At 36.3% G+C, this 13,244-nt stretch overlaps 1 protein-coding gene across 3 annotated transcripts in view; it reads left to right on the top strand.

Annotated features, from left to right (window-relative positions):
- SAMD9 (sterile alpha motif domain containing 9) overlaps positions 1-9,464 on the top strand; it is a 41,564-nt gene extending 32,100 nt beyond the window's left edge. For all 3 annotated transcript variants that reach the window (XM_057733225.1, XM_057733224.1, XM_057733226.1), the window contains one exon: positions 3,273-9,464. In XM_057733225.1, coding sequence (XP_057589208.1) covers positions 3,281-8,032 — 4,752 coding nt within the window. In that variant the 5' untranslated portion in view covers positions 3,273-3,280 and the 3' untranslated portion in view covers positions 8,033-9,464. The remainder of the gene's footprint in view (positions 1-3,272) is intronic.
- Positions 9,465-13,244: the final 3,780 nt, after the last annotated feature.

Raw genomic sequence — 13,244 nt, 5'->3', positions numbered from 1 at the left:
AATGGAGTTTGATACTTGTTGGTTGATGGTGTTGAGTTCTTCTATATCCTCACTAACATTCTGTCTAATTGTTCTTTCAATTATAGAGAGAAAGGTGTTGAAATACCCAGCTATAAATGTGAATTTGTCTAAAACTGAAAAGTTCTATCAGCATTTGCTTCAAATATTTTGCAAACATTTTGCTTCAAATGTTTTGGTACATACACTTTTAGGATTGTTATGTCTTTTTGTTGTTGAACATTTTATCATTATGTAATATCCCTTTGTCTCTGGTAATTTTCTTTTCTCTGAAGTCTACTTTATCTGACATTAACATAACCATTCCTGTCTTTATTGATTAATATTTGTATTATATATATTTATCCATATTTTCCTTTCAACCTGTCTATATCATTATATTTCAAGTGAGTGTCTCATAGACAAGATATAGTTGGGTCATGTTCTTAATCCACTTTAGCAATTCTGTCTTTTAATGTCTGTATTTAGGCCATTTATATTTAATATAATTATTGATACGTTAGGACTTATGTTTTTAAATTTTTTTAATCTTATTTTCCTGACATCCTGAGGGTTACTTGAAAGTTTTTTTTACAATTCCACTTTTATCTACTGTGGTTCTGAGTGTATCACTTTGTATAGTTTTTTTATTGGTTGCTCTATATGTTTCATTATATATACATAACTTATGACAGTCCAATAGTATTTTTTTTTTACCAGTTTGAGTGAAGCATAGAAATCTCACTTCCCTGCATATCCCCTTACCCTATCCACATATTATGGTCTTAAATATTTTCACTACATATATTTAAAACCATATCAGACAGTGCTTCAAAAATCAAACATAATTTTGAAAACCAAAGAGAAGCCTATTATATTTACCAATGTTTATACTTACTGTGTTCTTTTTTCTTCCTAGTGTACCAAGGTTCCTTCTCTTACTATTTTCTTTCTGCTTAGAGAACTTCCTTTAACTATTCTCTTGAGGTAGGTTGTGTAGGTTGCATCATTTTACATTCCCACCAATTTCTCCACAGTATCCTCACTAATACTTGTTATTTTCTGGTTTTTTAAAAATAGTAGTTATCATAATAGATGTGAAATGATATATCACTGTGTTTTAGGTTTGCATTCTCTAATGATTAGTGATGTTGAACATCTTTTTATGTGCTTGTTGGTTATTAGTATATCATCTTTGGAGAACTGTCTAATTAAGTCCTTTGCTCACTTTTAATTGGGTCATTTGTTTTGTTGTTGTTGAGTTGTAGGAATTTTTTTAACATATTCTAGATATTAACCGCTTATCAGATCTATGATTTGAAAATATTGCAGATATTTTCTCCCTTTCCATAGGTTGCCTTTTCATTCTGTTCATTGTGTCCTTTAATGCATACTTTTTTTAAGTTTGATATAGTCCCACAAAAGGGGCTTACTTTAAAAATTAGTACACTTAAAAAATTTCCCACCACCACTCTTTTTTCTCTCTCCACCTTATTTTAAATTTGAGCTTCTTAATCTCTACAGGCCAAATTACTGAAAGAAATTTCATCTAGTTCACTTTTTTTAGAAGGCATTAAATCTCTGTGGTTTCTGATTGTGATAGTATTGTAGGAGAGTAAAATTTCCATCAATTGTGCATATCTTTGCCTATTTTTGTATCAATGTAGCTGTAAGGTATATCTTTTATTCACTTAATATGAACACAGGATTTACTAACCAAAAAATAATAGCTTTAACATTGGACCATTCCTCTGGCAGCTTTATGTCCAGAAGGGAAGGTAAACCCAGCCTTGAGTTTGTAGGTACCACTGGTAGGCAATATTCCTGTGTATTATGTCATGAAAGTATGCTTATATAGTCTGTTTTCCACTAGTCCCCAGGCTTATCTCCTCTGTTGATTTGATTTCTCCCATGGTGATTTTATAGGAATGGCTCACATTTTTGGAGCCATTTTTGGATTGTACTTAAAGCTGACTATTATTATTTGGATTTTGTTCTGGTTTTTTTTTTTCTAACCATTGCTATACTTATGCAATCCAGATTGCCAGTGAGTTTCCAAATAGTAGTCTGCCAATTTGCATACCAAATAGTAATGCCATTTGTTACTACCCAGGAATCAGCTGTTACCAAATATTATGTGAAAAATTACATGGATATAATAGTAGCCTCCAAGTTCATTACCCAGCAAGCTATCCCAGAAGTCACGGAACAGAATGGCTCACAGATCAAAGTAAGGTGTTTGAGGCACATCTTTATTAAATCAGTAAAATATATGACAAAAAGCAGGGGGAAAGAGATGGGTAACTTTGGATAAGGTACAAGGTGGATGGAAGGATCTCATTACCTGATTTATACAAGTTCATATATCCCCTCTCCCTCTCTGCAGTATCAGTATTCTCCACTGATTGTGTGATTTTGAGAACTAGAGTTGAGATCTGCCCAAGGGGAATCAACAGCTGCAAGACACCCTGTGTCAGTGACATCCACTTGCTCCAATCAGAGAGGTGCAGAGGGACATGTATGCCTGACCACAACTCTAACTCATCAGTTAGCCTGATAAACTACTCTGGATTTTATTTGCATTTTTTAATTAGAGGACACAAAGGATCAGAATGGGTGTCAACAGTAGGTGACCCAATTAAGATTTCAAAAAATATAAAATGCTTCAAGTGTGTCTCATGAATATTTAATATTTGGCTCTTCTGTCTCTTCCTAACTATGTTTAACACACGTATGTTCTATTTGCTTTATCTATGTCTATCATAACACGTTTCACAAACTACTTGCCTCTATACCTCGTTTCATATATCCTCCATATATGATACATCCTTCTCTCTTTAGTTTCATATAGCCCCCTTTGTTTCTCTTATTTTCTATAGCAGAATTGAATATTTATAAACAATAGACCTAATACACATTATAGGAAACAACATTAAGAAGGATGAAATTTCTCTTCTACATATATATATATATATAGACTGGAAGCATCCCCAAGATGGGAATAAAGCAAGGCAAAGAGAATTGTGTATAGTATGTTGCCATTCGAATGGGGAAAAAAGTGCTTGCGCATTTGTATTTGGTAGTATTTCTCTGAAAGCATATAGAAGAAACTGATAGTGCTAATTTCCTCTCAGGAAGGTAATTAGATGGCATGTATATCCTTTTGAGCTTTTTCAATTTCATAAGACATACATATTGTCTACTGAAAAATTAACTGATTATTTTTTAAATTTACTTATAAAAATACCAAATAATTTTTATTTTTCCATATACAGGTGTCACAATGGCAGCACAACTTAACTTACCAGAAAATACAGATGACTGGACAAAAGAGGATGTAAATCAGTGGTTGGAAAGTCATAAAATTGACCAGAAACACAGGGAAATTTTGACTGCACAAGATGTGAATGGCGCAAACTTGAAGTACTTAACTAAAGATCACCTTGTTGCTATGGGCATAACATTTGCACCAGCTGTCCAAATAGAACATCTCTTCAAAGAGTTGCAGGAAACATCCTCTGGAGATCCTTTTCAGACAAGTAAGATGGGGAAAGGCAATAAAAATGTTCCTAAGAAACAGGAGAAAAATGGAGAAACTTCAAAGCAAAAACAAAAGGATAAAGAAAAATCAGATATGGTTAATGACTCTACAATGAGTACAGTTACTAAAAGTTCTAAGTCACTAAAAAATGAGTTCATGGATGATGAAATAGATGACATGAAGGAAAAGCAGCCATCCAGAGAACCAACGTGTGTATCATACCCTTTTGATGAATTCAGTGATCCATATCGTTACAAATTAAATTTTAATCTACAGCCTGAAACAGGGCCACTCAATCTCATTGATCCAATACATGAATTCAAAGCCTTCACAAATACAGGAACAGGCACAGAAGAGGATGTTAAGATGAAATTTAGCAATGAGGTTTTCCGATTTGCTTCAGCTTGTATGAATTCACGTACCAATGGCACCATTCATTTTGGAGTCAAGGACAAACCCCATGGACAAATTGTTGGCGTGGAAGTCACAACTGTCACCAAGGAAGCCCTCATTGACCACTTCAATCTGATGATCCACCAATATTTTGAAGACCATCAGGTCCAAAAAGCAAAGAATTGCATTCGAGAGCCAAGATTTGTAGAAGTTTTACTGCCAAATAGTTCTTTATCTAACAGATTTGTTATTGAAGTGGATGTTGTTCCAAAATATTCTGAATGTGAATATGATTATTTCCAGATTAAAATGCAAAATTGCAGCAACAAGAAATGGACACAAAATCCAAAATTCTCAGTTTTTATTCGAGACGGGGCCAGTTCTAAGGACATCGTGAAAAATAATCTAGATTTCAAAGAGTTTAAATTAGATTTAAAAAAATTGTCAGAATCTAGGAAAGAGGCAGAAGAAAAATGCAGAGTAAAAACAAATAAAAAAGAGAGTGAGGGACCAAAGCTTGTTAAATTGTTGACAGGAAATCAGGATTTGTTAGATAATTCATATTATGAATGGTACATTCTTGTAATAAATAAATGCCATCCAACTCAAATAAAACACTTAGATTTCCTAAAGGAAATTAAATGGTTTGCTGTGTTGGAGTTTGATCCTGAATCTGTGAGCAAGGGTGTCGTCAAAGCTTACAAAGAAACACGAGTAGCAAACCTTCACTTCCCAAGTTTATACGTGGAAGGGAAAACCACAAATGAGAAGATTACTAGTCTGAATCTTTATCAGCAACTCAGCTGGATTTTTTGCAATGGCAGGTTAGACCTTGACAGTGAAAAATATAAACCCTTAGATCCAAGTTCCTGGCAAAGAGAAAAAGCATCTGAAGTCAGGAAACTGATTTCATTTCTTACACATGAAGACATAATGCCAAGAGGGAAGTTTTTGGTGGTATTTCTATTACTTTCCTCCGTGGATGACCCAAGAGACCCCCTCATTGAGACCTTCTGTGCTTTCTACCAAGATCTCAAAGGAATGGAAAATATATTGTGTATTTGCACAAATTCACGCATATGTCAGGGATGGAAAGATCTACTTGAAGCAAGATTAACAAAACAGCAAGATGAATTATCAAGCCAATGTGTTTCAGCTTTAAGTCTTGAAGAGATAAATGGAACTATTCTTAAGCTAAAATCTGTGACTCAATGTTCAAAGAGACTTTTACCATCAATTGGTTCATCTACTGTCCTTCTGAAAAAAGAAGAAGATATCATGACTGCTCTGGAAATTCTCTGTGAAAATGAATGTGAAGGTACACTCTTAGAGAAAGACAAAAACAAATTACTTGAATTCAAAGCATCAAAAGAGGAAGACTTCTATCGAGGTGGCAAAGTATCATGGTGGAACTTCTACTTTTCTTCTGAAAACTATTCTTCCCCTTTTGTCAAAAGGGATAAATATGAAAGACTTGAAGAAATGATTAAAAACTGGGCAGATTCTTCTAAGCCAACATGTGTCAAAATTATTCATCTGTTTCATCATCCAGGCTGTGGCGGGACTACATTGGCCATGCACATTCTCTGGGAACTAAGGAAGAAATTCAGATGTGCTGTGCTGAAAAACAAGACAGTGGATTTTTCTGAAATTGGAGAACAAGTGACTAATTTAATAACCTATGGGACAACAAATAATCAGGAATATTTACCTGTACTACTGCTTGTTGATGATTTTGAAGAACAAGATAATGTCTATCTTCTGCAGGCCTCTATTCAGACAGCTGTAGCTAATAAGTACATTCGATATGAGAAACCTCTAGTGATCATCCTAAATTGCAGGAGATCACAGAATCCTGAAAAAAGTGCAAAGATCTCAGACAGTATTGCCCTAATACAACAACTCTCTCCCAAAGAACAGAGAGCTTTTGAACTTAAACTGAAAGAAATTGAAAAGCATCATAAAAACTTTGAAGATTTTTATTCCTTCATGATTATGAAAACCAACTTTAATAAAAAGTACATAGAAAATGTAGTCAGGAATATCCTGAAAGGACAAAATATTTCCACCAAGGAAGCAAAGCTCTTTTCTTTTCTGGCTCTTCTTAATTCATATGTGCCTGATACCACCATTTCACTATCACAGTGTGAAAAGTTCTTAGGAATCATAAACAAGAAAGCTTTCTGGGGAACAGAAAAACTTGAAGACAAGATGGGCACCTACTCTACAATTCTAATAAAAACAGAGGTGGTAGAATGTGGGAACTACTGTGGAGTACGCATTATTCACCCTTTGATTGCCATGCGCTCACTGGAAGAATTGAAGATAAGCTATAACTTGGATAAAAGTCAAATTATGCTTGATATGCTAACAGAAAATGTGTTCTATGATACTGGTATAGGAAAAAGCAAATTTTTAGAAGATATGCAAACACTGCTGCTCACAAGACAGCGTGACGAACATGAAGGTGAAAAAGGAACTTGGTTTTCCCCATTCATTGAAGCATTACATAGAGATGAAGGGAATATGGCAGTTCAAAATGTATTACTTGAAGGTATTCGTCGGTTCAACCCAAATGCATTCATTTGCCAAGCCTTGACAAGACATTTCTACATTAAAGAGAAGGACTTTAACAGTGCTCTATGTTGGGCAAATCAAGCAAAAAAGATAGAACCTGACAATTCTTATATCTCAGATACACTGGGTCAAGTCTACAAAAGTAAAATAAGATGGTGGATAGAGGATAATGGAAGAAACAGGAGCATTTCAGTTGGTGATCTGTCTGATCTTTTGGATTTAGCAGTACATGCCTCAAATGCATTCAAAGAATCTCAACAGCAAAGTGAGGATAGAGAGTATGAAGCGAAGGAAAGGTTTTATCAGAGGTCGAAAAGGAGGTATGATACTTACAATATAGCTGGCTATCAAGGGGAGATAGAAGTTGGGCTCTACACAATCCAGATTCTCCAGCTCATTCCTTTTTTTGACAGTAAAAGTGAACTATCTAAAAGAGATATGATCAATTTTATATCAGGAAGTAATGATATTCCTGGAGATCCAAACAATGAATTTAAATTAGTCCTCAAGAACTTTATTCCTTATCTAACCAATTTGAAATTTTCTTTGAAAAAGTCCTTTGATTTTTTTGATGATTACTTTGTCCTTCTAAAACCCAGGAACAACACTAAGCAAAATGAAGAGGCCAAAACTCGGAGAAAGGTGGCTGTATATTTTAAGAAGTATGCAGATATATTTGGTCCCTCAGAGGAATCACAGAACAAAGAATTTGGACCAAAGCTTAGTTTGCCACTTCAAGTAGAGCTGTATCGGAGAAGCCTAGAAGTTTTAAAAGCAGACAAGTTTTCTGGGCTCTTGGACTATCTTATCAAAACTCAAGAAGATGCTATTCACACCATGGAAGATATAGTGAACAAATATTCTTTTCTCTTTGAGCAATGCACTGTCAGAATGCTGCCAAGGGAAAAGCAAAATTTCATCTTGGCCAACATCATTCTCTACTGTATTAAACCTACCTCCAAAATGGTGAAGCCAGTTAAAAAACTAAAAGATCAGCTTCGAGAAGTCTTGCAACAAGTAGGAACAACTTGTCGATATTCAGAACCTTATTTCCTAGCTTCTCTCTTATTCTGGCCAGAAAACCAACAGTTAGATCAAGATTCTAAACAAATGGAAAGGTATGCTAGGTCACTGGAAAATTCTTTCAGGGGGCAATATAAGCATATGTATCGTACAAAGCAACCAATTGCTTATTTCTTTCTTGGGAAAGGTAACAGTATGAACAGACTTGTTCACAAAGGAAAAATTGATCAATGTTTTAGAAAGACAAATGATATTAATTCCTTGTGGCAGAGTGGAAATGTATGGAAGGAGGAGAAAGTCCAAGAACTTTTGCTTCGGTTAAAGGGACGAGCTGAAAATAATTGTTTATACATAGAATATGGAATCAATGAAAAAATCACAATACCCATCACACCTGCTTTTTTGGGTCAGCTTAGAAGTGGCAGAAGCATAGAAAAAGTATCTTTTTACCTGGGATTTTCCATTGGAGGCCCACTTGCTTATGACATTGAGGTTATTTAAGAGTTTGATCTTCTCCCTCCAGGAATGTGGACGCAATAGCACTTAATTTTCTTAGACCCAAGATCTATACTTTAAATTGGCAAATTTATAGATACAGCCTCTGACTTTTCAGACTTGTGCATACAATATTTATATTTCCTCTTAAGCATATTGTGAGTCTCATATAGACTGTGGTGGAAAAGGAAGGAATGAGAGATGTGGAAACTATCAAATATCTACCTTTGTTTGGACAACACTATCAAGGGCAAAATAAGAAGGAGCTATGGATGGAATTAGGAGCAGAATTCAGTCACACAGAACCCCACCACTTCCTTCAATTAACCAACCAAGGCGTGGATTGAGGAAGATTGTCTACTTTCTTCTTAAATGAAAATTTTTCAGAATTGAAGAACAATAGTTTTGGTACCAAGACATTGCAATATCTGGGAAACCACTTCACAAAAAAAAAGGTGAAAACCTCTCAACAACAACATTATTCCTACCAGGCATACCAGAAAGGTACCATTTACTTGGCACTGAAGGGTCTTTCGAAGCAGAGGACCCACCAGTTCTCTGAAGGTCACACCCATTAGAAGTCTGCAGATCTTAACAAAATAAGTAGGCTGGAGAATTAGGCTTCCTTCTATTGCAGTAAGAGGCAGTTGAGCGAAAGTGAATTTTGTTTCTACAGCTAATGAGCTCATAGACCTCCAAACAAACAAAAATGCACCAAAATTCCAAAGCTAATGAATAAAAAGGACTCTTGTGAAAAGACTGATGAGTCCCCAATCTGGGGGATCCCAGTAGTCTAGCAAGTATACGTATAACCTATGCACAACCAGTGAGAGGTAATCAAGATGTAATTTTCCCTAATAAAATTATGGATATGGGAAATCATCAATGGTTGCTAAAACTGATAAAAAGCTGATAAAGAACAATAACAGATGAATCAAACTGTCCTAAATCCTGATCAATATTAACATTACTGAGAGAGAACCAGACATCATGGGCCTGGAAGTCCTACAGGAGTGCACACATAAGCTGTGAGACAGTCTCGCCAAATAAGTGAACCTGAATCTGATCAACCCTCTGGATCTTACTTCCAATTTAAAGGAAATACAGACATTAGATATGCTTCAAAGTAATTCTGTGTACAGAGTATGGGGATGGTGAAATGAGAGTAGATGGGCAGTATGGCTGCAACAAGATTGGACAAGAGTTAATTGCTGCATTATGAGGACATGGGAGTTCATCAGACTCTTCTCTCTTCTTTGGACTATGCTTTTGAAGTTTTCTGTTATAAAATATTTGTAAAGCAAAACAAACAAGAAATGCTATTTGTTTTTGTCTTCACTGTCCCATTCCAATTTTGTCCCTAGAGGAGGTTTTTCCCTTCACTCCTGCATGAAATTTCAGCTTCGTAACTTATCAGCTCACTCTTGGCATAAAAAAAAAATCTTCTGTTCAATTAAAGTCTCAATTTAGAGATGAGACTGTCTAGTTGCATTTTTTTCTCTGGGGCCACTTCCCACTGTACTCCAGGTTTTGTTCTGCTCTACAGAGAATGGTCTCTGTTGGAGTCCTCTTACCTTCCCAGGTGATCCTCTTGAATTCAAATTAAATCAGCTTAGGCAGGTGCTCTCTCCCCCATGACCTACGCTGGGTGCATGAGAAACACTCATGGATGTTTGTTCTACCATTGGTAGGGAACGCAGCTAATGTCTAGTCTTGGAAACAACATGCCCCATAAAGTCAAGAGGATGCATCAAGCACTCCACAGCGTCCTTTTGAAGCCCCCTCCCTCTAGGCTCAGGATGAAGTTCTTGTGGTGCTTGAGAGAACTTTCACCAAAAGAACCTCTTCATAAACCCTCTCTCCCTCAATGCCAGCAGTGGGCAAGCTATAGCTTGTGGGCCAAATGCAGCCTTTTACTTTTAAATAAAGTTTTATTGGAACACAGCCACACTCATTTGTTTAAGTATTGGCTTTGGCTGCTTTTGTGTTGCAACAGAATTGAGTAGTTGCAACAGAGACCATATAGCCCACAAACCTAAAATATTTACCAACTGGCCCTTTACAGAAAAAGGTTGCCAACCCCTGCTCTATGCTGTCAACTCTTTCATGTCTTTATTGTAGGTCAATTGTCTGATTAGTTCTTGGATATTTACTTTGAAAATATACATTTTGGTTTATCACCTGATTTTGGTACCTGATTTCCATCATTCTAGAGCCAAAGTTAAAATTTAATAACATTTTTATCTCACAAAATTTGTTTTTCACAGATAAATCTGATTATTCCTCAGCCAGGGGCTCTGTCTATATGCCTTACTTGTCCACCCTCAGAATGTCAGAGGCCCAGGCCAGCCCCTTGCTGCTGCCTCTCCCTTTTTTGGTATTGAGGGGTAGCCCTACCAGTGCATCTCTCCCTTGCAAGAAACTCTAGACCATCTCTGGAGAGCAGATGGCTATGATGGGGTGGGGTGGGTGGGGCTTGAAACGATGTGCCAACAAATCTGCTTTTTAGGCTGCTGTTTACTCTGAGGTGGCTTTGCTGGACCCTCCCTTGCATCTACAGTAACTCGTGGGTCCTTATCGAGGTGGTGGTCTTGGGGTAGAATCCCTCTTGTATTTTACCACTTGATATAAAACATTTATTTTTGACAGGCCTGTGGCTTCCATTAGCAATATGTTTCCTTTCCCTAATATGCAAATACTGGCTTTGTTTGCTCAACTTTGTGAGTGCTTTGGAATTTAGATGATTGTATAACTCAAGAAGATCATGATCACTTGTTTATCTTGCTCATCATCATCACCATCCAGGTCCACTTTACCAAGAAACGGCAGAGTAATAAATGTGTGTCAGTTTTTCTTCTGCAAATAAAAAATAGCTGAATTATGCTAGATAAATTTGACAAGCACATTGATCTGTCATAATTCTCATTATCCATTTAGCTTTATATTTTCCTTAGGTCCATGGAATTTGGTCTTGAAAAATGGAACAGAATTCCCCGAGAGGCCTTTCCAAATTGCCTGTTCTGTCTCCCAATTCAGATAGAGCCTACCTAGAGTGAGAAGGCCTTAGATTTCTTTTTTTTTAATTTGAGAATCATTGATTCTCCCTTTGAGAATCATTGATTAGGTCACTGTAATACAAAAGTTTCCCAACTCAGTGTTCAAAAGGAAATGTTAATCAACACTCTCAAAACAAATGGTGACCAGAACAAATGGGCTTTAGAAACTGCATGGGATTCTGCTTCTGGCTATTTGGAATGTGGATTAGCAAAGAAAACCCTCAGAAAGTAATACCAAAGGGAAGATTACTTATTAAATAGGCTAAGTTATTTCTCTTAAAATTTTTTACTTTATTCCCTCATTTATTTTCATATTTCTTGCTCCTCCAAAGGTCTTCCTGCTGCACAGCTTGAAACATACTAGAAAAGAGTTCATATGCACTGAAATATTTATATTTTTCATCTTCTCTACTGTCAAGAAGCCCAGCTCCAATTAAAACATGTGTACTATTATCCTCTGTTCTTTTCTGTATTTTTAAAACTTAAATATATATGTATACCATCATAACATTGTAGACAAGTTTCCAATTCCAAGGCAGGCATTATAGCCTGAGAGTCCTATGTCACCACTGAATATATTTCAAGTAAGTAAAAAATTGCATTTTATTTCATTAGTGGAAGCAGAAAACTGTTTGAAATCCAGAAATTTACCCATAAACAAAATGCTGTCATCATCTCATCCTAGTTGCCAAAAATATAGTTTAAGCCCGTATTTTAGTGATTTACTTAAGATGTGTGTCACTTGGCTAGGCCAGGGTACACAGATATTTGGTCACCCACATATTATATCAAACAGCCATCTAGATGTTGCTGTGAAGGTTTTTTTTTTAAGATAATGTTAACATGTAAATCGGTAGACTTTGAGTAAAGCAGTTTATCCTCCACAATATAGGTGAGCCTCATCCAATCAGTTGAAGGCCTTAAGAGAAAAAAGACTGAAGTCTTCCAAGGAAGAAGAAATTCTAGAGAGGCTGCCTTCAGACTCCAGCTGCAACACACACACACACACACTTAAACTTACTAGAAATTAAAAAAAAAACTATGTGTGTAGTGTGTGTGTGTGTATACATCTCTCTATATATATACATCCCGTTGGTTCTGTTTCTCTGGAGAACTGACTATCACAGTCCTATCAGCCATCAGAAGTCTCAGATCTCTCAGAAACCAGCCTTCCTTAATATCCTTGCTTTGATAAGTCATTGGCTGCAAGAAGGCCACAGAATTTGCCTTGGTGCAAATGCAGGAATGGATTTCAAAGCCCAGCAGTAAAGGCCCTTGGTCAATTAAATTATCTACGGTTAGAGATCTGCTAAGTGCATTCCCATGGCTATCACAAACAGCAAACTCAAATAAAACAAAATTAAAGCAGTTTCAAGTCCTAAATAAAATGGATTGTGTTTACTAAACTAAGACAATCTGATTTCTGAATGTCTACGCAAAGAGATGTTTCTAAATATAAATATCTCTATAGAAAGCTCCAAGTGAGCTGTGTTTAAAAATAGCATTAATTCAAAGTCATGATACAGGAAAAAAAAAAGGCATTGTAGCTAGTTTATTGGATAAGAAAGAAGCTGATCTGCACATCGTTCAGATTACTGGCCCATGGTAATGACTAGCTATAGGGTGAGAGGGATCATATAAAACAAGGAAAATTAGCAATTCACAGAAATGGGCTGTTTACTTCATTCTGTTAGTGTGTTTCATGCAGCATTATATTATGCAATCTAAAGTAGGGCTTTAGGATTTCATTGCTTCTTTGAACAAATCCAAACACAGGATCAGCAATAGAAAAATGATAAACAAAAATGATAGCGATGGATTTCCCTGGTGGCACAGTGGTTAAGAAACCACCTGTCAATGCAGAGGACACGGGCTTGATCCCTGGGCCAGGAAGATCCCACATGCCTCGGAACAACTAAGCCCGTGTGCCACTACTACTGAAGCCCACGCACCTAAAGTCGGTGCTCTGCAACAAGAGAAACCACGGCAATGAGAAGCCCATGCACCACAACAAAGAACAGCCCCCACTTGCTGCAACTAGAGAAAGCCCACATGCAACAATGAAGACTAATGCAGCCAATAAATAAATAAATTTACAAAAAGAGAAAAGAAAAGAAAAAGAAAAAAGAAAAGAAAGAAAAGAAATCTATGCAAAGGGGGAA

This window comes from Hippopotamus amphibius, chromosome 4 (assembly GCF_030028045.1).
Source record: "Hippopotamus amphibius kiboko isolate mHipAmp2 chromosome 4, mHipAmp2.hap2, whole genome shotgun sequence".
Classification (NCBI taxonomy): Eukaryota; Metazoa; Chordata; class Mammalia; order Artiodactyla; family Hippopotamidae; genus Hippopotamus; species Hippopotamus amphibius.
The sequence above is the reverse complement of the archived record's forward strand: the minus strand, read 5'-3'. Positions and strand labels throughout refer to the sequence as shown.